The following is a 26,895-nucleotide window of genomic DNA, read 5'->3' as shown; positions in this document are numbered from 1 at the left end:
TTCATTGTCCCAGGAAGTGGAAACTTTATTGACACATTCCTGGGGTCAGATACATCACATGGTCACACTGACAGAACCACAGGCACATAGACACAGGCAACAGAGCATGCACAATGTCGGCACTAGTACAGTGTATATCCACCTTTCGCACCAATGCAGGCTGCTATTCTCCCATGGAGACGATCGTAGAGATGCTGGATGTAGTCCTGTGGAACGGCTTGCCATGCCATTTCCACCTGGCGCCTCAGTTGGACCAGCGTTCGTGCTGGACGTGCAGACCGCGTGAGACGACGCTTCATTCAGTCCCAAACATGCTCAATGGGGGACAGATCCGGAGATCTTGCTGGCCAGGGTAGTTGACTTACACCTTCTAGAGCACGTTGGGTGGCACGGGATACATGCGGACGTGCATTGTCCTGTTGGAACAGCAAGTTCCCTTGCCGGTCTAGGAATGGTAGAACGATGGGTTCGATGACGGTTTGGATGTACCGTGCACTATTCAGTGTCCCCTCGACGATCACCAGTGGTGTACGGCCAGTGTAGGAGATCGCTCCCCACACCATGAGGCCGGGTGTTGGCCCTGTGTGCCTCGGTCGTATGCAGTCCTGATTGTGGCGCTCACCTGCACGGCGCCAAACACGCATACGACCACCATTGGCACCAAGGCAGAAGCGACTCTCATTGCTGAAGACGACACGTCTCCATTCGTCCCTCCATTCACGCCTGTCGCGACACCACTGGAGGCGGGCTGCACGATGTTGGGGCGTGAGCAGAAGACGGCCTAACGGTGTGCGGGACCGTAGCCCAGCTTCATGGAGAGGTTGCGAATGGTCCTCGCCGATACCCCAGGAGCAACAGTGTCCCTAATTTGCTGGGAAGTGGCAGTGCGGTCCCCTACGGCACTGCGTAGGATCCTACGGTCTTGGCGTGCATCCGTGCATCGCTGCGGTCCGGTCCCAGGTCGACGGGCACGTGCACCTTCCGCCGACCACTGGCGACAACATCGATGTACTGTGGAGACCTCACGCCCCACGTGTTGAGCAATTCGGCGGTACGTCCACCCGGCCTCCCGCATGCCCACTATACGCCCTCGCTCAAAGTCCGTCAACTGCACATACGGTTCACGTCCACGCTGTCGCGGCATGCTACCAGTGTTAAGGACTGCGATGGAGCTCCGTATGCCACGGCAAACTGGCTGACACTGACGGCGGCGGTGCACAAATGCTGCGCAGCTAGCGCCATTCGACGGCCAACACCGCGGTTCCTGGTGTGTCCGCTGTGCCGTGCGTGTGATCATTGCATGTACAGCCCTCTCGCAGTGTCCGGAGCAAGTATGGTGGGTCTGACACACCGGTGTCAATGTGTTCTTTTTTCCATTTCCAGGAGTGTAGTTATCGGTTGCTTATTGCAAATCTTTTGTGTACCACTGTTTAGAAACTCATCAGATGGGCAGTGTGGTGTACTATTCGTTTGAATCACACATCTGTGCTATTACTGAAGCTATTCAAGGGCAGATCGCTGATTATTTTTGGGAATTTGTTATCGAACTTCAAACTTAGGTATTTACGGCTCTTATGTATTAATATCAGTATATGGGAGGTCTTCTTTTTCTACTTCTGGGTGGTTTGATGGGGCCCACCACAAATTCCCCTCCTGTGCCAAACTTTTCATCTCAGAATATCACTTGGAACCTACGAACTAAATTATTTGCTGGATGTATTACATTCTCTATCTTCTACAGTTTTTAACTTCTACAGCTCCCTATAGTACCATAGAAGCTATTCCCTGATATCTTATCAGATGTTCTATCATCTGGTCCCTTCTTCTTGTCAGTGTTTTCCATATATTCCTTTCCTCACGTATTCTGTGGAGAACCTACTCATTCCTACCTTATCAGCCCACCTGGTTTTCGACATTCTTCTGTAGAACCACATCTAAGATGATGTTAAGTTTCTCTCTGTTCTCATTTCTGCTCCTTATCATTACTTTTTCCTTTCTCCAATTTACTCTCAATCCATGTTCTGTGCTTATTAGACTATTCATTCCAGTCAACAGATCCTGCAGTTCTTCTTCATTTTTACTGAGGATATCAGTGTCATCACCGAATCTTATCACTGATATCCTTTCACCTTGAATTTTAAACCTTCTCTTTAACCTTTCTTTTATTTACATCATTGCTTATTTGGTGAACAGATTGAACGGCAGGGACGAAATACTGCATCCCTGTCTCACACTCTTTATAATCCCAGCGCTTCGTTCTTGGACTTCCACTCTTATTGTTCCCTCTTGCTTCTTGTATACAGTGTATATCATCCATCTTTCCCAAAAGCTTATTCCTATTTTTCTCAGAATTTCAAACATTTTGTACCATTTTTCATTGTCAAATGATTTTCCAGGTCAAGAAATCCTATGAACATGTCTTTATTTATTTTTTTGCTGAAGCCAAACTGATTATCATCTAATAGATCCTCAATTTTCTTTTCCTTTCTCCTGTATATTATCCTTGTCAGCAACTTAGATACACGAGCAGTTAAGTTGATTGTCCAATAATTCTTGCACTTGTCAGCTTTTGCTATCTTCGAAATTGTGTGGATGATGTTTTTCTGAAAGTCCAATGGCATATCGCCAGTTGCATACATCCTACACACAAGTTGCATACATCCTACATACCACTGTGAATAGTCGTTTTGTCATCACTTCCCCTGAATGATTTTATAAATTCCATGGAAATTTATCTAGCCCTTCTGTGATATTTTATCTCAAGTCTTCCAAAGCTCTTTTAAATTCTGTTTCTAGTACTGGGTCCCCTATCGCTTCCCTATCCACTCCTGTTCCTCCTTCTGTCACGTAATCAGACAAGTCATCCTCCTCATAGAAGTCGTCAGTACTCTTTCCATGTATAAACTCTCTCCTCTGCAATTTCCATTGCATTCTTAATGTTACTTCCCTTGCTTTTAATTTCACTGAAGATTGCTTTGACTTTTTTATATTCTGGGTAGTCCTTCCAACAATCATTTCTTTTTCAATTTATTCACGTTTTTCAGGAAACCATTTCGCCTTAGCTTCCCAGAACCTCCTATTTAATTCATTTCGAAATGAATTGTATATCTACGTATATTCCTGAATTGCCCAAAACATTGGAAGATTTGCGTTACTATTATTTCAAGTATTATGGACATGCACTTGGGCTCTTAAGCTAAAATTCTTTATGTTTTCTTTAGCATATATTAAACAAGTGTAGATATACATACTAGGTGGTGTCATTATCTTGAGTTCTTTCAAGTGATTTTTACAGTTTTTCTTGGTGCTGGACCTAATATACATGCAAACTGTTTCCTTGTGCCACTTGAACATGGTACTATACTTGAACCCACTGAGTTACAGTTGTAAATGAAAGGAAGCAAAGAATGAGGAAATTAATACATTTTTAGTAATAATGTACCTGATCTTGTGCAGTAGGAAGAGAATACAGCAAGTTTAGCAAATAGATAATTAACATGCCATACACTGGGGTTGCTTTGACGTGTTGTAGGTAAATTTGGCCCACTGGTTGGAAAAAATTTTAAATTTTGTTTCCCACTAAAACTACATTGTTAGTATGGGGTTAACAAGGCAGTATGCATTTACACTGTGTAAAGGATTAGGAAGGTTGTGAGTTCATGAAGTAATACTGTGTTGGCAACACTGGACTCAATGTTGATCATAAATATTTTAACAGCTATTACACCCAATAACTTCAGTATAGAGGGTTCATATCAGTTATGCTAAAAATGTGGTGAGTTTAATTTTGCATTCTGTCAGTATTGGGTAATAAGGTGATAAACTGTCATTTGTGTGAAATGCAATTTAGGTAATACATACAACACTTCTCTAAAATGTTCCTTTTTTTTTCAAAGCATGGGTTACTTTTACCTGGGTCAAAGTAACCCCAAAATGAAGATGAAGTGGTGCTAAAATCCGATTGTGGTTCTGAAAGTATTTCGGATGTGCAAGATGATATCCAGTACCACAAAATGTTGGCAGATAAATTAGCACTTGGGCAACATGCTACAGGTTTATATGAGGAAGAAGAATATTCAGGAAATGGGTCTTAGATGAGTGATGAGAGTGCTAAAGTGAACTGACAGGAAAGTCAAAGTCATACTGCAAATAGCCAAAACAGAAAGATAAACTATTTTACCCTTGGGACAGCTTGATGAAAATTATCAGTCCAACACAACTAACAAAATGTGACATTTTCTCATATCAGAGCTTCAATAATTTGTTTAATAAGGCACATATCCGTACTGCACAGTGTCCTTAACATATGAAATATTCTTTTTCCAAATAGTTATCATAGTTTAATATGTAGGTAACTTGAAAATTAATTAGTCAGTTGATGAAATATACTTCAATTGTATATTTACTGTATCACTGCCAGAATTAAATTCAATATTCCCTGTCTTTACCTTCAAAATTTAGTATTTTATTTGTTCTTCATGCTCCTGAATGTCTACTCTAGAGATATTCATTGTGTTTACTTTGTCCCAACATCATACTGCCACTTTTTCATGAAGAAATGAGTGAGTGGGTCAAAGTAGCACCAAGAGCACATTACATTAGCCCTTTGTTTGGGATTCCACAGAAACAGATGTGTTGTTTTTTGTAGTACAAGTCTTTGACAATACTAGAAACATGTATTTGGAATTTTATATCTGCCTTTAACCTTTGTTTTCTTGTCACATATAAAAATACAGGCAAAAATTGGGTCAAAGTAACACCAGTTTATGTCCATTTCATTGTAAGTTTTTGATCTACATGCAATCCCAGTAATTTGACATTTTCTCGTATCTCGTTTGAATGTCTTCAGGGTGAAGAAAATTTCTTCAGATTTTTATTTTATTTGTTTATCATCTGAAATCATTATGGCACTAAGTTAACTACTGATAATATGAAGCTATGTTCTGGTCACCATCTATGTCATTGTTTTGATGAAAAGGCTGTAGAAAAAAGATTTATGCTCACCATAACTGAAGAGATTCATCAGTGGATACACCTGTATCCCAGTGCTTCCAGAAAGTGTAGCTAATGGCCACTAGCTATCACTGCACTTCCCAGTAGTTTCATGCGTTAACAAGTCAGTAGGGCTGTTACCTTTCAAGAGTCAGCAGAGTTTATCCTTTTAGTTAATGTTTTTGGTACAGGTGTGCCACAGTGTAGCATAATCAGTCTAAGAAATTTCACGAGTAAGATTCTTTATATCTGTCAATTATACTATATTTATGCTTACTCTAAACAAAGAAATTACAATAATGCTACTTATGAAGCTTAAATTATCTATTGCTTTCAACAATTACAGTGGATAATTGAAAATTATCAGAAAATTGACTTTTTATAGGTGAAAGAAAATGGCATCTCGAAAACGGACTTTCGACTTTAGAAAGGATTGGGATGTTATCGAAATACATTGTATGATCTTCAGTTCAGATTCTTAAGGCCTTAATTCTGAAACCAATGAAGTCAATGAAGAGGATTGTTATTCCAGATTTTAAAAACATAGAGGAACCTGATAATGAAGAAGAACAATCAGATGCTCTAGCACATCAAAGTTAGTGTCCAGCTGTGCCAGTATCCAATCCTATTAAAGATAATCTACCAGTGCATCTTCAGAGTTCTGATTCATTGAAGGTGAATAGTGCAAGGGCTCCAAATAAACTCTATGGGAGAAATAAATTCAAGTGGAGCAAAAAAAGAGGAGTTCTTCATTGCACTCCCAAAAGGAATGTTGTAGTGTGGTTACCAGGAACAAAAATGAAGCAAGGCATGTAACGAGCGCACTGAATGCTTAGCAGCTGTGCTTTACAAAAGAAAATTTCGATCTGATTACAGAGTGCAGTAACACAGAATTTTAAGCTCAGAGATCTAACTCCAACAAAAACAAGGATGTTAAAAATTACAGTGAGGCAGCACCTAAAGACAATGACGGTGGATTCACACTTGTCGGACCGTCACTGTAACGATTTTAAGCGTAGACGGTCAGAGGATTCCCGAGCATTCACACTACATGGCATGTCAATGTTGAAAGAACATTGTGACGTTGCAGTTGGTTCATAAAATACCCACCAGAGGCGCTGTTTCATAGTTCATGGTAGAACTTATTACCAACAACAGAGGCAGAAATAGAAAAAATTATTCATACAAAAATCAAGAAAAAATCCTCTGCAGGACAAGATCAGATCCCCTGCTTTCTTCTCCATAACTGCAGCAACCTCATAAGTAAACCACTGTCCCACATAATAAACTCTTCATTCCTCAATGGCATATTTCCTAATATACTGAAGACCGTAAAATTATACCCATTCACAAAAAAAGGAAGTAAAGATGATACCAGCAATTACAGGCAAATAGCAGTACTCTCAGTATTCAGCACAATATTTGAATATACTATGGCAGACAGACTAAATTCATTTCTGAAAACAAGAAATGTCATATCACCTGCTCAGTTTGGTTTCCAAACTGATGCAATACAGCAACTCCTAGATTACACCTTAACATTAGTACACAAGAAACTTCCAGCCATAGAAATTTTTCTTGACCTAACAAAGGCATTCAATACGATCAACACAATATACTGCTGCAAAAAATTTATTCCCATGGAATAAGGGGCACTGGCCATGACTGGTTTAAAAGCTACATGAAAGACAGAAACCAATATGTCTAAATGAATGCAACCAATCGACCAGGAATCGCCAATACTGTACAGTTATCTACCCAAATCACAGAACATGGAGTTCCCCAAGGCTCAGTGTTGGGACCCTTATTATTCTTACTTTATGTAAATGACCCCCCCCCTCCCTTAAATTTACACAATAACAGAACCTTCCTGTTTGCTGATGATACCACAATTATGATATCTGACTCAAATTAACATCTTCAAGATGCAATAAACAGGAGCACAGCACAATTAAATTCATGGCTTAATTCAAACAGACTACTCCTAAATATAAAAAAGACATTACTTTCCATACAGTTCAAAATAAAAACCCACCAGTACCAAATATATCACTGAGTGATGATAAAATCAACTATGTAAAGGAAACCAAATTTTGGGGGTTACCATTACTGACACACTTAAATGGAAAAGTCTTATTGATATAACCTGCACCAAATTGAGTAAAGTATGTTTCATGATTAGACAAATAAGGAATATTGTTAATACCAGTGCCCTCATATCAATGTACTATGCTCTTTTCCACTCTATAATAAGCTACAGAATTATCTTTTGGTGCCACAGCGCAGACGCAATGAGGCTGTTTAAACTGAAAAAAAGTAGTTAGAATAATATTATTAAAACAGCAGAAAGAATCCTGTAAACCATTGTTCCAGAATCTGAACATACTATCCCTGCCACATCAGTACATACTGGACCTACCATGTTTCACCAAGAAAAATATTAGCAACTTAGATATAAACTCAAACTGGCACCAACATAATACAAGGTCAAAGAACTCTCTATGAGTAATTCCCCATTCAACAAAACTATACAGTAAAGGTGTCAAATATATGGGAATAAAACTCTACGATCATCTCCAAATAGCTGTGAAGAACATTTCACAAGTGAAGGATTTTAAAGTAAAACTACAGTCACTCCTAATTAAACACTGACTCTACAGCATGCAGGAATTCCTCGAAAACAACCTGCTATAAGGAACAGTTATAAGGAACTGCTCAACAAAAACATCAGATAATGGATCCCAAACTACTGACCTTATGTAACATAACTGAATGTAAGTTTTACTGGTATAATGATAAATTCTTGTACAGAACAAATAAAAGACCTAAGCACATTACACATGTGATATAAAATGTAATCATTTTATAGATTCATAGACATGTACCTCTTCTTATAAATGCCTAATATGTATCAAATGACCCGTCCTATATCATGATGTGAATTTCTGTACTATGTATGATTCAGAGGATCAAAATAAATAAATAAATAAAAAGATGACTCCTCCTCTCCAGCTCCTTGGGTAGAGTGTGGAACTCACCTTCACAGTCTCGGTTTTTTAACGTTTTTCTAACACAGACCCTTTTTGCTCACTGCTCCTGTTCCTCATCATCAAACACAACAGCAATCACTGCAAGCTACTTTAAACTAAATTTCGGCATTTTATGGCCCTTTACCATAAACTACAAAATAGCGCTTCTGGTGGGTAATTTATGAACCAGCTGCAACATCACAATGTTCTTTCAACATTGACGTGCCATGTAATGCGAATGTTCAGGAATTCCTCTGACCATCGACGGTCAAAAATGTGACAGTTACGTGACGGTGACGTCCCTACAACTGTGAATCCACCTCTAAACAAAACAAACATGGATGTGCTACTTGCCTGCAGCAACAGGGAAATATCACGTGATTCCGTCACTGGTCCGTTGATACATTCTTCCGGGGAAACCTTGATGTGATGCTGACGTAACGTGGCATGTCGGTGACGTTCCATTGACAGCGTGTATGAATGCTGCTATTTGAACTACAGAGGAGACTCTTTTGACCTGACGGAGGTGACGGTGACATTCCATCAAGTGTGAAACCGCCTTAAGCCTTTATATACCGAAAGCACTGATTGTCTTGAAATCCAAGCTCTTATAGGACAGATCTACTATGCTGAAGTAATGTAAATGGGAGGTGTCTTTACAAAATAGCTCTTTGACCCAAACAGTGGAACAGGAATATTTCGGCTTAAGCAACCTTGGTTGAAGCGAGTATCAGATTGTTAGTAAATGGTCTCAGATTTGATGACAAAGACACTTGAATGCAGAGAAGACTGAGTGACAAAATTGCTCCTTTTTGGGAAGTATTTCGGCACTCCATAAACAAAGTGAAAGAACTGTACGTACCTTCCAAATACATCACAATAGATGCAGAGTTAGTTGGGTTTAAAGGCTGGGGACCCTTTAAAATGTATATTACTTCCAAACCAGACAAGTATGGGGTCAAGATAGTGATGTGCTGTGATGCAAAATACTTTATACGCTTGATGCAGAAATGTATGCAGGTAAGGGCTCTACACCAGATAATATAACTGTGGCTCGATATTAATGCGAAAAACAGACTTCTTCTTTTCATGGAACCAATAGAAATTCAAATGTGGACAATTGGTTTACATCCATAGCGACAGCTAAGAGCCATTTAGAGAAGAAAATTACCATAGTTAGTATGCTGGTAAAAAATAAATAAGAGATTCCTCAGGATTAAGGAGAGAGAGCCAAATTCTGCAGTGCTCTATTTCAGTGGTCACGTTACCCTGTTATCATACTACCCTCCAAACCCACAGAAAAAGAGTGTTCTTATGCTGTCAGCCGTGCGTGAAAAGGGGGATCAACCAAATACAGTAGAACTCCCAAAAATTATTCAGTTTTATAACTGTGCCAAAAGAGGTCTTTACATGCTAGACGAGTTATGTCATTCGTTTTCTTGCGCTAGGAAAACTCGTCGTTGGCCTCTCTGTCTATTTTTTAACTTATTAAACGTTAGTGAATACAACTCTATGTTACTATTGGGAGGGCGCTCTGCACATGACATGGAAATATTTCGGAACAGAAGATCTTGCCTAAAGAGATTGGTTGTAGATGTGATGCGACTACATATGATAATACGTTTGGAAGAACAAACTTTTAAGAAGAGAACTCCGTAAAACCATCAGTCGCATTTTACATGTGCCAAAGGAGGAAGATGGCCAAGGGGATCCAGCATCGACAATAGAGAAGTGTATTTTCTGCCCACGAGACCATCAACGAAAAGTGTGTGTTTCATGTCTTCAGTAGTGTAATTTTTTCTCTCTGGACATTTTTTCTTAAGTATGATTTCAGTGTTTATTACATTATTTTGAAATAAACAATGTAAACATTTTAAAAGTCCGTTTTTATTTGGGGTACAACTATACCCCAGAGTAGCAGACCCGTCGACGAAAATAGGTGTAGCATTCCACAGTTAAGACAGAGGCTAATTATAAAGCAACATTCAGTTCAGCCAAGTATAAATAAGACAAATATATGCACTCCGTTCCACAGATCCAGTGTGAGACCTTTAGATATGTAGTACACGTCAAGAAATTTCGCCGAAGATGAGAGTTAAATTAGGGAGGTATGCCATGGAATTTGTGGCAGTTAGTCTTGACTGCATTTCCCTGGCATGCTCCCTGGTTACCGCCTCTGGCACTCGTCTCATAAATTCAGTCGTTAATGATTTTTAATGGGTAGCAAAATTTTTATAGAAATTTTATCCACCTGTTTCCCCTAATTTTTCTTAATTTAGTTCAGCGTGAAGATATTTGTTGGATTTACATATTTCATAAGGCGCTGAGTGGCTGATTGTCTGTCTACGTCTATAGGCCCTGCATAGCACATTGCATTCTATTTATGTCCTGTATGATGACGTTTAATGAAATATTGTTATAATTGAAATAGTTTCACTGTTTTGGGCTAACAAGTCGTCTTTGCAGACTTCAGATTCACCTCTTACTCTTTTTTCGCACGTCTTCTTCCCGAATCTAAATAATCTGTGGTGCGGTATTGCCAATTTGTCACACACTTGAGAAGCTAATACACGTTGTGATATTTTCTTTTCGCAGCTGAATGGTTTATACTCTTTTTCTCTCTAGCGAACATTTTCACTTACATACTATTATTAAACTAGTAATTAACTCATTATAATATGCTATAATTCATCATTAGTCACACCATGCCATTTCCTTTTCGCCAAGAACAGATGTCATCACAGCTCGTGTTTTTATGAAGACATTACTATGGCTGCTTTCCTGTACAAGCCCTGTAAATCTCGTGCGTGCAAAGCATTAGAACATGTAATATTTGCTGCGAGATGTTACTGAGCTTTGAAAATAAAAAAAAAACAATAAACACATTTAGCGGTCTTTATTGTTTGACAACACTTGGCGTCTCAATAAGTACTTTGGTTGTGTTTGCGATCGACTTTTGTTAACAGGATGCGTCTGACGGCTCATCGTAGTGTACTAATTGAATTTGACGGATATTCGTAGGGCTGAATAGAAAATCGGCTTGTCTTATGAATTGAGTCGGGAATTGACAATGCTGCAGGACTGTCGCAGAACGTATTATTTGACGCGAACTGTATCTTATTGGGTCGCAAAATAATAGGTACCACTTAAACACTACTTTCGCATCGTTGTTTTTCTTGTTTGTGTATTTGGTACGAAAGCTTGCGAACACGAGAGAGAACTGCCAAGTCACTGCGACTGGCTGATATTTCGGAAAAGTAGTATTACCTGTAGATGACTAGATTTGTTTCCCAATTTGTACTTAGCAGCAGAGCGTGTCTGTAGTAAACTCTTGTGTTTGCGAACTCAACCTGTCATTCGTTTTGAAGTCGTGGTACTGAAGTCAGGACTATGCGTGATGTGGCACAAGTATCCCGTTGCAAAATTTTTGAATGTTTTTTCGCAGACGTTGCGTTGAGGGAGAGCTATGTTTGTAAACATACTGTCGCTATTGGAATTGAATCGTCTTTTCTGTATCGCCGAATGTAAATGGATATGGCAGAAGAGCGCAAAAGCAGAAAGGTAAGTTACTCTATATTTGGTCCAGATGCTTGTTATGCATTTTATTTTTTAATGCAAGTTACTTACCATAAAATGTAAGAGATAGAAAGATGGTTACATAGCATATCATTTAAGTATCAGGGATGTAATTTTCCATATTATTTTAATGTGGCATTAATATATTTGTTGTGTGTTCACTGCGAAATTCTATAGCGACTAGAAAGAACTTGTTAGTGCGACATAAACGTATGTCTTCCTCAATTTGAGTATGCAGCTTTGTTACAATTTTTTTTTTTTTTTATGCTGACACTAGACAGTGTTATCCCATACCAGAAATACCTATACATTTTGCATGTGAATGAAAAGCCCAATCTGCTACTGGTGTGACCATACGTTTGCCAGTAGCAGTTGTTTGTGAAGGTTAAAAAATATTGTCCCCTTTTAATACCACTCTTTTTGTATTCTCCATAGAGGCAGTATCCAATTGTGCAAAAATTAGATTATTTGATATCTGTGTCTGAGGACTGTTGTAGTTGTATTCTGGTTTCAGTGGCATAGTTTCCAGGTGTTATGCTCACCTTCCTGGTTTAATGTTTCAGTTCTGTATCATTATTCAAGTGTGATGCGAAAGATTTCTTTAAAAGTGTTTTGGAAATCTGTGGAATAGAACACCAAAAATACACTTCTGATGTTCATGTAATATTTTGGAGTAATTTCACATAATGTATGATTAATGCAATTTCAAACTACTGTTATAATAAAGCCAAAGCAGATGTGAAAGTGTGAGTTAAAATAGCTAAAGGTTTTTTGTTAAAAACTAAATGAAAAAAAAAAAACAGAAAACTAATACCAAGTAGCTCCCAATGATATTGTGAATAGAATTTAAAGTAACACCATCATTAGGTGAATTTTTTCTAGCCAAACATAATGAAAACCTGTCAAAGTTTGAGCGAACATTTGTGAACACCATCTTATTGAGAAGTGACATCAGAATTGTAATTTGAAAATTTCAGTTTAATAGTTGGAATGGGTTTGAGTGGTGGTGTTATATGCTGATCTCTCTCAGCAGGATAAATGATCAAAAATAATGTTCATTATTACAGTTCACACTAGTAATAAACAAAGTGAAGCAAACATTAATGTAAAGACTATTTGAATTCCATGGAGCTGTGCTAGATACGTTTCCATTGGAGATGACATGTGTTTGGCAACAGAAGAAAGGTTATTTACATACAGTTGTGGACAGCTTTAGAGTTGCAGCTGAAAACCAGGCTACAGTATTGTGGCTTTCACCATATTTTAAAACTACATTTGCTTCTGCAATGAATGTATTAAAAATATTTGTACATTTTATTTGGCAGTATTTTGTATATCATGATTAGTTCTCTTGGCGGTAGTTTCAGATTTCAAGTAATTGTTCAGGGATATGTATGTTACACTATGCTGCGTTAGTCTGATAAAGAATTTTACAGTATCTTGTTTTAAATGTAATACTTGGACATAGTATATAAGGAAGTCCTCTTACATAAGTTGTTACTGTGTCCCTTCTTGCTAAATGCCAGCTTTTAATTTGCAGTGTAATTCTTTTGAGTGATTTTCCTAGTTTCTTTATTCTCCAGTGAACGCAGTGTTTCTGTTGCATATCTAAGATTCCAGTAGTTTCGTAGTATGGTATGACTCCTCTGTTTGATTTGATCTTTTTTTGTGTGCCATGATGGCTGGTTGATCCTGTGAATATTATTGTGCTGAATGGAGTTTAGAGTGCTGTTACTGGTTATTTGACATATGCTGTAAGCTCTACCCTTAAAATAAAAGATGCAGTGCACATAAACTGCTGACGGCTTCCAATATTGTTTTGACTTCAGTAATAAATCCTTATTTGTCCATAACGGTGAAATAGTTAATGTAACTAAATTATCTTCTGCCAGTGGTAGATTCAGTTGCTGTATGCAGCAACACAACATCAGCACACCACTCTACTGGTGTACTGTGGTTCTATTAACATGTGAAATGGCACAATGGTTTAAGCATTGCACATATAATTAAAGAGTAGTGAGATTCAAATCACCATCTTGAATCAGTATGTGGCTCCCCAAATCACTCAAGGATAATACTGGGATTATTCCTTGAACAGGCCAATTCCTACCACAAATCATCCTCCAACAAATCATAATGACTTCATTGCAGGCAAGAAGAAGGGGCTTTCTCTGGTTTGCAGCTTAACTGATTGGTGCCTCATACCCTTCTTTGGGAAGCAGTGCCGACCGGGGTGGCCGAGCGGTTCTAGGCGCTACAGTCTCGAACCGCGCGACCGCTACGGTCGCAGGTTCCAATCCTCTTTGCTCAGAGCCATTTGAACCATTTTTGGGAAGTAGTGTCATGGCAGGTGAGTGAAACTGATCTGCCAGTGGTGTGATTCATAATGAAAAATCTGGCAGATGGAAGAGTTCATCCCAGAAGCTACTGAGAACAAGGTTGCAATCAGATGCATGCCATTACATCAGCACCAGTGACAACAGTTGCCTGGGGTCTGAGACAATTTACAGTTCTTTTGCAGAGGTAGACAGAAGTTGTGAGGGCAGCTAACTTCAAATCAGCACAGCTGTATATTCACACCATCATTCATAGGACTGAGAGGGGTATGTTGATATGCAGCTGAGTGCAGAGTCTAAACCAGAGGCCGTGTAGGTTCTGTGATGATCAAACCTGTAGATTGTTTGACCTACACTACAGTGTGGAACCTTGCAGAGTTTCCCTGGATTTCTCATGCATGTGCTATACAATGGAAGTTACAATTCTGGTGTCAGATTGTGTGTGGAGTACCAATAGGGTCTTTTATATTAGGCATACCTTGAGACTCCAGACAGAAACCAACTACCACTGTAGAAACAAATTATCAAAACTATACTCTGATTAAAATTACTTTGTGGTTGACAGGCTACAGTTTCGGTGGGCAGTGTTGGTGTGCATGTAGCCACTGTTCAATTGGCTGGCTGCTGACCCCTACCACTCAATTCGCTGAAACGTCAGTCACAAAGTAATTTTAATCTGAGTATAATACCATAAGAAATAGGGGAGACCCCAGATTTAAAATCCACTGATGTGCAAAATGCAAGGACGAAAGTAACTTTAACTTGATTTGTCACTGCCAAGTAACATAGCTTAACGAGTATTGGACTATACGTAGAAATACCTGATACAATAGTGTAAAGAAGGTAACTGAAAGGAATACACAATGAGACGAACAGAAATGACATTTTTATTCAGAGACAATAGTAACATGGCAGTTATAGTGATTTATGATGGTCCCCTAGACATTACAAAAGGTGGTACATGGTTCTTAATAGGATGTGTCCTCACCATGGATAGCAACAAATGGTCTGCAATGTACTCCCATGCTGGCCACAAGGTTGGTAAGCAGTTCTTGTGGTAGTGTGGCCCATACCTGTTATCAGCATGGTTGACAGCTGGTGGGTGGTCATTGGTGCATGTGGGCGCACTGCAATACATGTTCGCGAGGCATCCTACATGTGCTCGATGGGATTTTTTTGGTGTGGGGGGAATGGACAGGCTAGTCCATTCACTAAGTATTTCACTATTAGTTGTATACATTTTCATGGAACAAGAGCCAGTTTGGCCTTACATTTACCAAGAAAAAACAAAAAAACTCAAAAACACACAGCATTTTCTATCAGGTAATAAAGTTGTGTAATAAACTCTCCCGATGAAAAATTACTGAAATACATGTATTTAAAAAGGCAGCTAAAATGTTCTTGACAAATGCTGCATAATCAGAGGACTCAGATAAGTGGTTAATAATGGATAGGTATAGCACCAGACATTGTCCCATTACAGTACTGTATTACTTTTGGAAGAAAATCATCTGCCATGATCTATAGTGCATGATAGTAATGTCATTCTCCTGAGTTCAACATCTCACTCATCATGGGGGACAATGACTTGGTTTTTCTGGTGGACTGGGGGAGGACATGAAGATGTGCAAGGGTGGATAGTTACATGTGTGTGGACTGCAGTCCATTTTCCTAATGGACTGTAGTTAGTGCTAGGGGCATAGCAGCAAGTTCATGATTCCTGAGTCACCAATGGGTGTCCTATATGTGTGCAGTGATGAAGACCAAAACTGTGTTTACATCAAAGATTATTTTACAACAAGGACCAATTGAGTGAGGCAGTGCAGTTGTATAATCACTGGCATCATATTTGGAAGGATGAAGTTTGCTCTGTCTAGCCATCTTGATTTAGATCTTGTGTTGTTTTCCTAGATTATTTAAGGCAAAGGTCAGGATGGTTCCTACAGCAAGGCAATGGCCGACTACCTGTCCAATCCCCTTAAAAGTGCCAGTAAATGAACATATCTGACATTGTCAGAATAGGAGAAAGCAATTGTAAGCAGATAATCAAATGTAAAATTACAAAGATTTCAAAAACTTTGTATAAAACTTTTTGAAATTAAAAAAAATATATGTATTGTGTCTACCACATTTAATATTAAAAAAATTATAAATGATGATCAGTTTTGGTAGCATAAATACCATCTTCAGAGCACATGTAACATTAGAAATGCACTAGCAGTGTACAACACTGTTGCATCATCCATAATATTCTTATTTTAAATCTTCAAGTAACATCTGTTACGTACAGTCACACTTCCTGTGATAGCAGAGAAAACAAAAAGCCAGTACAGCATCATAAAAAATTAAAAGAAATGTTTTCGTTACAGTCAGTAACTGCAAGCAGGGATTTGCCATGTGAGCTGTACTTGAAGTCAAAAGTAAAACAAAAAAAATGTGTATATACAACATTTGTCATACTGGATAGCTTGTCCAAACAGTATAGATGTATTACACTGGATGGCACGACTCCCACATGCTAGTAGTTGCAGCAATTTTACAGAGTTATATGGAAAGTTTTTAAAATTTTTATAATTTTACATTTGCTTCTGTATATATTTTGTGTGTATGAATATTTGAGCTTTTTATTTTTGTTGCATTATGATGACATCCTATTTCATTGTGAAATGGTCCTTGCTTGAAAAAATAAAAACAGAACACAAGTTCAAAAACATAAAAACAACAAGAATTAGTAGAGATTAACACATAGACGTGTGCTACTGAGCAAATACTGAAGAGTAACTCACTAATAATTTTAACTCTGTCTAGATCCCCACTGAGAAATTTTGAACTGTTCATGAATAGGGATTCTTTACTACAATATCTTTCAGACAAGTGGTTAATAGTCTGCAGTGATTTCACTGTAGCTTATTGAAAGAATTGTGATAGGAAAAATGACTTGGAAGCATTATTTGGCTGCTGAAGTCTGATCTCAGTAATTAACTTTCCAGTGCAGGTGGATACAGACAGTGGAACTCTGATAATGTTTTCTTTGATGACACTCAAAGTAAGATAAATAATGTAGTGTCTAAAATATAATTCCCTCAGTGGTTATCAGGTAGAATAGTTAATGTCTCCTGGACAAAGATTTTAAGAATAGTTTACACGAGATGGCTTTGGACGAAATTTGTAATGAACCAAATGGGTACTTAAAATTTAATCTCTTCAATGATAAATTCGTAATATTATTTGTAAATGGCTTTTCTCATAAATTAAACAGATAGGACATTTAAAAGACAAGTAAAAAGTAGTAGATCAATAGCAGGATTAAAGTATCTTGTTAAAAGGAAAGGGAAATGTATCTCCTATCAAGAACAAATAAAAATCGTGTAGTAGTTGTACATTACAAAAATTACTCAACATTACTAAGAGAAATGATTAAAAATCAAGTAACATGTGTACTGTCAGAAATCGGTAATTCCAAAGTAGTCCTAAGTCTACACAGAATGTAGTGAATTGAGGCAGCAATGGTCATTGAACAAGAAAATGATACTGTTGATTTAAATGGAAGGGCTATAAATGTCACATGTAGCTGTTATGTTCAATAACCATTTTTAAATGTAGTAGAAAACAGAGTGACAAGCAGTTCACAAAGAAGCAGCGAGTTGCAAAAGCAACTCAGAAAATTCAATCATATGGATGTGTCAACCAATTCTCCTTCTGAAGCTAAGAAAATTATATATTTTCTCAAAAATAAAAGCTCGTATGGGTTTGATGGTGTTTTCTAGAGTGCTAAAGTGTTGTTCCCATATATTAACTGCTATCTTTTCTGAAATATGTAGTTTATGGCTTATACAGCGCATATTTCCAGACAGAAAGAAATATGCCATTGTTACAAGCCTCTATAAAGGTGATACGAGAGATGTCAATGGCTACAAACATATTTCAGTACTATTGTCATTTTCCAAAATTATCCAGAAAGATTTATATTAGAATAGTATCCTACCTGAGCAACTGTATTATCCTTAGTAAATCACAGAGATGGTAAATAAAGTTCTTCAAAGTATTTTGAATTTATTTCAGAAAAGGTTTAATTTTCAATTAATGAAAAAATTACATTTTCGTTTCTGCAGTCTAGAGCCTCCACCTGGAGGCTCACGTCAAAGTTATGATCTGTCATCTCCTGGCCACCTTCCAGATCAGGGGAGAGTAATGACACCATGTAACACATGGTGTGGAAACAATAACTAGGATGTAAACTTCAGTTGTTTTGATATCCATATTGGTGATAATTTAAAGTGGAAAAATTCAGCTTTGAGCTCCTAAAACAACTCAGTTCAGCCACATTGGCACTTCGAGTCATTGCAATTCTACAGAATAAACAAATCAGTAAGTTAACATATTTTTGCATATTTTCATTCAATAATGAATAATGTTCTGGCGCAACCCGTCTTTAAGAAAGTAAGTTTTCCTTGCTCAAAAAATACTGTAAGAATAATTTTTGGTGCCTGCCCATGATCATTTTTTAAACATCCATTTAAGGAATTGGGCATTTTGACTATTGCTTCACAGCACATGTAATGTCTGTTGAAGTTTGTTGTAAATAACACACTACAGTTCAAAAGAAGCAATGGCAGACATCATTACAGTACCAAAAGAAAAAATGACATTCATTATTTTGTATTAAGGTTGACTTTAGCACAGAAAGGGTGCATAATGCTACCACCAAAATTTTTGATCATTTACGTAATGATATAAATTTTCTGACAGCAAAGTTAAGTTTGAAAACAAAATAGAAAAAAAGTTTAGTCTTGACAACTCCTCCTGTTCTGTAGAAGAACTTCTATTTATGTAATATGTAAAACTGTTGAATAGGAATTACTCCTTCAGCTGTGTATAACAACAATGAAAATCCCCGAGTGTAATAATATACAAAGTAAAGGGAAAGTAAGCACTCACCCATAGATGAGTGATGTATGGCTCATAGAAACACACGACAGAAAACAACATTTGTACTAGCTTTCGAGCTCTTGTTCTTTGTACAGTAGAAGCACACCCAAATGCACTCATCCTTGGTTGTGATGAGACACTATGTAATACAGATACAAAATGACTCATTCTACATCATTGATTCATTGTGCAAATGATCCATGGAACACAAAACTAACCAACCTAATTTGTCCTATAACTCGGCACAATATGTGAGGTACACATAGAGTGAAACATTCTATACTTATTCTTCAGTATTTGAGATCATTAATATGCTGTCATTGCAGATGGGATATCAGGAGTTATCATACTCTTTAGCATTCAGTGACTAAATAGAGAGCAAGAAAAATGAAATGAACAAATACTTTCTGCATGTTATTCTCCTGCATACAGACATGACTGCCCTTTTACGTTTTTACCTTTTTCCGTTTTATTTTTCTGCCTTTACTGAGATGTCCCATTAGCGGAATGGAGCCTATTTGAAACAAGGGACTGATGACCTTGCTGTTTGGTCCCTTAAACCTCAAACAACCAACCAACCATCCTGCGTACAGTCTACCTCCTGCTGAAGCAGGATGACTACATTAGTTAGTGTAGTCAATTTAGACAAATCATGTGTATATATGACGTATTTAATTATAGATACTGTTCCTCACAATTGGAACCTTCCCATGTACATTTGTTCTTGCTTTGATAATCTAAATTCTGAACTTTCTTCAACAGGGAATGAGTTCTCCAATACCAGTTCCATCTGGAGGCTCACGTCAAAGTTATGATCTGTCATCTCCTGGCCACCTTCCAGATCAGGGGAGAGTAATGACACCACCAAATTCTTCAGGCCGTGCATCAGTAGGAGCATCGATTGGTAAGTTCATTCTATTTCATTGTGTACATAGTTTTTGTACTGCAAATTTTCTGTGTGGTAATTTACTGTTTTGATATTTCACCAGATCAGGGGAGAGTAATGACTCCACCAAATTCTTCAGGACGTGCATCAGTGGGAGCGTCGATCAGTGAGTTTATACTATTTACTTCATTGCAGATATTATGAAATAATATTTCATGGAGAATTCTAATGCATTAAAATTTTCTGTTATCATCCTATATTACAGCTCTTGTTGTTTTCTTCTTCTTCCTCTTCTTCTTCTTGTGTCTTTTTTGTTCTTTTCATACAAATTTCATTTTTCATCTGGTTTACATACACCAAATACCTGTTGCATCACGAAGTTGTCTCAATTTCCAATTCCTTACAGCCATGTTACTGCATGTTAATGGAATTATTTTCTTTCCACAGACTTTGACCTTACCTTTAATCAGATTGTACTCATTCATTCTTTCATTCATTCACTCTCACCTACTGTGTTGTGTAGACCTCATTATGAAGGAGAGCCTTCTGAGTTGGGGAACAAATCAAGATGTACATTAGCAGGGAGAAGCAGCTGTCATAAACTTCAACTATGTACCTTTGTAAGAACTGCCAGTAATGTTTATTGGATGATGTTTATTAATAAAGAGATTTACCTGCATCCATAATATTCTTGAAATTGTTGTTAATGAAAATTTAAGTAATCGAAAGGCAATCCTTCATAAAGCTACAGCTTTTTTACTGTCATTATTCATAGATAGTTTATATACCACTGCATACGCTACTGCTCTGTATTGGTGTCAGTAATTATTTGTGTAAAATAATTGTCTACATACCGTTAGAGTGAAACTTTATTTTACAGTGTACATTATTATTTATTGTGCTAATTGAGTTATAGTCCCAGAGCCCAGATTTTCAACAAACTTTTAAGCCTGGTTAATGAGGAATGAGTTTAATTTCTTGTTTGAAATTGCCTGTTCCCTGCATTGCGTCGGCCGCTAACTTGATGGTGGTTTTTTTTTTTTTTTCCTCATTTGGTCATGACAATCAGCATTAGATTCTGGAACCTATAGGACATTATTTGTTTGGAATTGCATGTATGGGTCTTTGTAAGACTAAGACTTAAAACTATTTGTTGAAAGTCAGTTCCAGGCCTGTCTGACTTGTTCTTCATCTTAAGATTCTTTCTAGGTGAGGTAGTTCTTTTATAATATCTGTATTCCCTTGAGACTGCAACTTTGCCGCAAGATGTTTTTAAGCTGCTGTGAACTTCATGTACTATAGAATCATGGAGAATGCTACTCACAATTTCCACTTCTTGTTCTTATGTTTCCACGAGACATTTAATTATAGGTAAGTTGGCTAGTGTTTTACATACAGAAAAGTTGAGACTAGATTACACATCCTTTGTCCTTTTTGCAGTTACATAAGGAAGCAGATAATGTTATGACATTAACTATAATGCTAATGGTAAATATTGTGAACATGTTCTTGCAAGAAGACCCATTCCACTTGACAATGGCCAGTGATTGTTAGGTCAAAGCTTGTGGTATTTTGACCGCTTGACATGGCTGAAAGCCCGAGGATTTAGGGAAGTAGACACCTGCTCTGCTTTAAGGAATGAAGTTCATTATTAACAGCTATATGTTTGGATTTCGAATGCTCACATAAAAAAATTCCAAAGGAATCATTGGCACATTTTTCAGATCCGAAACGATTACTGCATCACGCTATCTGGACATTCTTCGTGAATTTGTGGCGGTACAAATTGCCTTAGACGACACTGCGAACACCTCATGGTTTATGCAAGATGGTGCCCGGCCACATCGCACGGCCGACGTCTTTAATTTCCTGAATGAATATTTCGATGATCGTGTGATTGCTTTGGGCTATCCGAAACATACAGGAGGCGGCGTGGATTGGCCTCCCTATTCGCTAGACATGAACCCCTGTGACTTCTTTCTGTGGGGACACTTGAAAGACCAGGTGTACCGCCAGAATCCAGAAACAATTGAACAGCTGAAGCAGTACATCTCATCTGCATGTGAAGCCATTTCGCCAGACACGTTGTCAAAGGTTTCGGGTAATTTCATTCAGAGACTACGCCATATTATTGCTACGCATGGTGGATATGTGGAAAATATCATACTACAGAGTTTCCCAGACCGCAGCGCCATCTGTTGTTGAAAATTGTAACTACTGTAATTTCGAAAGTTTGTCTGCCTGAAAATGTACTGTTGTCTCAAGCATATTGCAACAAACGGTGTAAATGAGTCTGATGCTGTGCTGTAAAATAAGCCCACTGTCATAGATTATTTATATATAAAGAATTGTGTGTTGAAAAGGGGGTGAGGGTGGGATGAGACTGGGTTTGTATGTAACTTAATGCATTCTTGATGATACATATTTCTTAGCCTAATTCAAAGTGCGATTAAGTGATGGAGGTTTTTGGCTGAGCCACATTAAGAAAAGAGAACTGTGCAGTTCTGTGCAATCATTAGTAGATGTTACACTTCATTTCTGAAGTGTGGATTGTATGGAATTATTATTAAAGGTTTGTGCTTGCAGTCTTCATGTAGGATTTCGGTACACGCCCGTAAGATTTCTGAAATAATTGTTTTGGAATACTGTTCTGTTCCATAACTCTGCTGTATTTTTAGATCGGTACAAACATAGAAGAAAAGACAGTACCTCAGCTTATGTTCAGATTCTACAACCATATGTCTGTACCCTGACAGATTGTTGTGGACATCATGCGAAATATGCTATCAAATGTTTCATTGATGCATACAACCTCGGAGAAAGTATCTCTTACATACTATTGGACATGGACTCAGTTTAACCTCATTTCACCAGTCTCCATACAAAAGTAATAAAATTGCTTACAAAATAGATATATCCTTCACCAACAACTCTTTCTCCACATGTTGTAGCTTTTCTGCTTGCTATTTAGATTTTTCACGTTACGTACAGCAGTCATTTGTATTGGAAAACTATTCAAACTTACAATTAAACGAAGTGCTTATTTTATTTTGTGTTCTCCCAAGATTATTTTCTCTTCTCTTAAATGTGTAGCTAGTCATGATCCACTGATTGGGTAAATGTAGACTGAAACTTCCTGTCAGATTAAAACTGTGTGCCCGACCGAGACTCGAACTCGGGACCTTTGCCTTTCGCAGGCAAGTGCTCTACCATCTGAGCTACCCAAGCACGACTCACGCTCGGTCCTCACAGCTTTACTTCTGCCAGTATCTCATCTCCTACCTTCCAAACTTTACAGAAGCTCTCCTGCGAACCTTGCAGAACTAGCACTCCTGAAAGAAAGGATACTGCGGAGACATGGCTTAGCCACAGCCTGGGGGATGTTTCCAGAATGAGATTTTCACTCTGCAGCGGAGTGTGCGCTGATATGAAACTTCCTGGCAGATTAAAACTGTGTGCCCGACCGAGACTCGAACTCGGGACCTTTGCCTTTCGCGGGCAAGTGCTCTACCATCTGAGCACACAGTTTTAATCTGCCAGGAAGTTTCATATCAGCGCACACTCCGCTGCAGAGTGAAAATCTCATTCTGGAAATGTAGACTGTTAAAATGTTTGTGTGTGCTGAAAAAAATTGCACCACATCAGGGTCCCACTACTTTACATATATGCTGCAGCAGTAACCTCTGATGGAAACTTTTTCATTGCCCTGTACAGAAAAGGAGCTTGGTCTTTTGCATAAGTTGAGTAGAATCTGATAGGTATCTGATGGGCTTGAGATGTCTTACATTGTTGAGTGATTTTTGGACGAATATTACAGCCTTCCATAGTGAAACAATTTCAGAAGGCCAAATTCAGTATTTTGGTCTCCTTTCTGCATTGTCTCTTTTGGTGCCAGTATGGTTGCTGAGTAACTGAATGCATTATTTTAGTCCTCTTACTGACTACTTCGAATTTTTGGTGAGATTGGTTTACAAAATTTTACCTTTGAATTCATAGACTGCTTCCATCTTTGGTCTCATTATGTTCATTTTGGCTTTGTTCATCTGTTGTTTGTCAACAAGGCTTAGGTTTTGCAGAAATCTGTGATGAAGCTATCTTTGCTTCAGTAGCAATTTTTGGATACAGCTATTGAACTACAGTGGGATTTCCTTCATACCTTAAGACTTTGCTTTGCATATACAAGTTTAAGGCATACTTTAAAAGTATTTTCAATTTTATCCATTTATATCCACATCTTTGTTGTCTTCACTCTGAAACCTATTGTGTGCAAGCCTCTCCATCTCTGCATAACTACTCCAACGTGTATCCATTTGAACCTGTAATTGAATATTTGGTGTCAAATGTTCAGATACATTGTTTCCTGTCGGTCTTACTAAGCATAAATATGTCCATATGTTATCTGGCATTTCTTGTAACACTTGTAGTTAGCCGTGCGGTTTGAGGCGCCATGTCATGAACCGCGCAGCCCCTGCCGCCAGAGGTTCGAGTCCTCCCTCGGGCATGGATGTGTGTGTCGTTCTTAGCTTAAGTTAGTTTAGGTATTGTGTAAGTCTAGGGACCGATGACCTTAGCAGTTGAGTCCCTTAGGAATTCACATGCATTTGAATATTTGCACCTGTAGTTATTGATGTTATAATAGCTATACAGTCACTGAGATTTCCTATTGTTTGTTAATTGATTTGAAATGTGTGAGTCTGTTAATAGCTAGGAGGCCCAACACATTTCCCTCAAGATCCGTTATCCAGCTAATGACCCAAGGTATATTTCAGAATAAATGTTCAGAAAAATCTCTCACAAATTGCTTTCCCTGACACCAGTTTTAATGAAATTACTAGTGCTGTATAGCTGGCAAATTGAAGACTTCCCCTGCCACAATAGTGTGATCAGAAAATTTACCTGTGATATTCACATAATTTTCTGTGCAACTGTCAGCTGCTACTTGTAACAAAATCATCTCTGTAGCAACCAACATGAATTCCAAAAACACGTACCTTCAAAAACAATACCTATGCCCTTCCCACATGATTCCTTAGTTCCATGGATAGAGATAACTTGGGGAATCCAGTTGTTTAAACCTTTCAAAATGTTTAAGTACCATGGCAATGCATTACAACCAAAATACGCTTATATCGGATATATGAGCAGGTTTTGCTTGGACTAAAAATGTATTAATGGGCAGAATGCAGCATGTGATCCTGGGTGGAGGTTATCTAGAGATTCAGAAGTATTTTTAAAATGTGTCCCAGGTTATCGTGGTATGAAATTTACTGAACCACAACTGGAGTTAGTTATAGCATACTAATATGTGGGAGTTCTAATGTGTAGGATTAGGAAGTGGGACAATCACATTGGCTTAACTGTTTGTAAAGCAAATAAGTCTTTATTTATTGATAAAATACAAAGAAGCTGTCATTTTTATGTGAAATAAATTTCTTGTGAACACTCATTCAACCCATAATGGAATAGTGTTATATCAGGTTGGACTATCTGAGGAAATTGATCATATACAAAGAATGGTAGTCCAAGTGGTCACAAGCCACAACTTGCCCTGACAGCCAGTCTTACATCTCCTGCCTTTCAAACTTCACAGAAGTTCTGCTGCAACATTGTGTGACTAGCACTTCTGGAAGAAAGGGTATTGAGGAGATGACTTAATCACTGGCTGTACTCTGCCAGGAAGTTTCAAATCGGCACACACCCCACTGCAGAGTGAATATACATTCTGGAAACAATACCCAAGACCATGGCTAAGCCATGCTTCCACAATATCTTTTCTTAGAGGAGTGCAAGTCCCGCAGGGTTACAGAATTTCTGTGAAGTTTGAAGGTAGACGATGAGAAACTTGCTGAAGTGAAGTGCGGCTGTGAACGCAGGTCATGAGTCTTGCTTGGATAGTTCAGTTAGTAGAGCACTTGACCACAAAGGGTGAAAGTCCGAGATTAGAGTCTGTGATGTAACACACTCTTTCTGACATCAACGGCAGTTCTGCGACATAAATTGTCCACCTACCTCAATACTGCTGCAGATCTGCACACGTAACTCCTGACTGCAGCTACTTAAGAGATCTCAGAAAAAGCGGTGTTGAAGAAACTGAGATTCCATAACTACTCGCCGGAGGCCACTATAAGTACAAAAAAAGCTGAAAATAGTCTTGTGTACACTAAAGAATAAATCAGAAATGGGTTGCTGTTCAAATTTCCAAGTTCAAAGGTCCTCTTAAACTTGCATTAGGATTTCTTTTGTATTGCTATTAAGCAAGATCATCAGCCCACATGTGTTCAAATCATTGAAGTTCCTGTTCACAGTCCTCGTCACACTCAAACAGCCAGAACTTTTCCTTTCCAATTCTGAAATCATTTACGAGAGTAACACAGTCAATAAACTGCTATTTACTTTTGCACTCGGCATTCAGTGGATGTCCTTATTTGAAGTTTTTGCTTGCCATAAATACTCAGTAAAGAAAATTTACTTAGTACCACCACGCTTTTAGTTCCAAATTTTAACACGCAATTTCCTCCAGAACAAAATATCTCTCGACTCTTAAAATTTCACAAATAGTTAAAGGTAAACACCAGCTACCTTTATCACTGTACTGAAACACGGAAGTCACAATATCACTTCATTTTACACGTAATGCGTTCGGACACATTCAGCGTGACCGGCTCCTTCGAAAGCTAGTCCACCACTTCTTTCTTCTCTCTGCCACTACAAGCCTTTCTATCTCATGCTTTAGGTGGCAAACAATCTCACTTCTTATTGGCTGTATAGAATTACGGCCAATCAGAACTGACTTTCAGGGCGCGGCTTGCACCAAAATCTAGCAAGAACCAACCACTGCCCTCAGCTCATTGATGTCATTAAAGTAAGCAACTCAAAACTCTCTTGTTAAACAAATAAAATGAAATAAACTTTAAGCTGTACCCTTCTGAGGGTACCCAGCATTTCCATGTCTAAATTTACTTAAATAATTCATCTCTTCCTGGACAATATTACCGTTGTCTTACAGCCAGCCTTGCTGTTCTGTAAATATTTTTCATTTCTTCTTACAATAACAACCTTCTGATGTTTCCACAGCACTTAGCTCTCTTACTTAATATTACTATAGTGAAGAAGGAAAGACGACAGTCAAAAGTTCTGAATGATGAAG

The 26,895-nt window shown here is 38.1% G+C and overlaps 1 protein-coding gene across 2 annotated transcripts in view; it reads left to right on the top strand.

Annotated features, from left to right (window-relative positions):
* Positions 1 to 10,604: 10,604 nt before the first annotated feature.
* The window catches only part of LOC126184565 (oxysterol-binding protein-related protein 8), a 211,549-nt gene continuing 195,258 nt past the window's right edge, over positions 10,605 to 26,895 (top strand). Inside the window, exons 1-4 of one of the 2 annotated variants that reach the window (XM_049926994.1) lie at positions 10,605 to 10,623; positions 11,467 to 11,582; positions 19,625 to 19,766; positions 19,852 to 19,914. In XM_049926994.1, the coding sequence (XP_049782951.1) occupies positions 11,550 to 11,582; positions 19,625 to 19,766; positions 19,852 to 19,914 (238 nt within the window). In that variant the 5' untranslated portion in view covers positions 10,605 to 10,623; positions 11,467 to 11,549. Of the gene's footprint in view, positions 10,624 to 10,887; positions 11,161 to 11,466; positions 11,583 to 19,624; positions 19,767 to 19,851; positions 19,915 to 26,895 lie in introns of those variants that run through there. The other variant, XM_049926993.1, reaches the window with a different exon arrangement.

The sequence above is a fragment of the Schistocerca cancellata genome, chromosome 4, assembly GCF_023864275.1.
Source record: "Schistocerca cancellata isolate TAMUIC-IGC-003103 chromosome 4, iqSchCanc2.1, whole genome shotgun sequence".
Taxonomy (NCBI): domain Eukaryota; kingdom Metazoa; phylum Arthropoda; class Insecta; order Orthoptera; family Acrididae; genus Schistocerca; species Schistocerca cancellata.
This window is presented reverse-complemented; position numbering and strand designations above follow the sequence as displayed.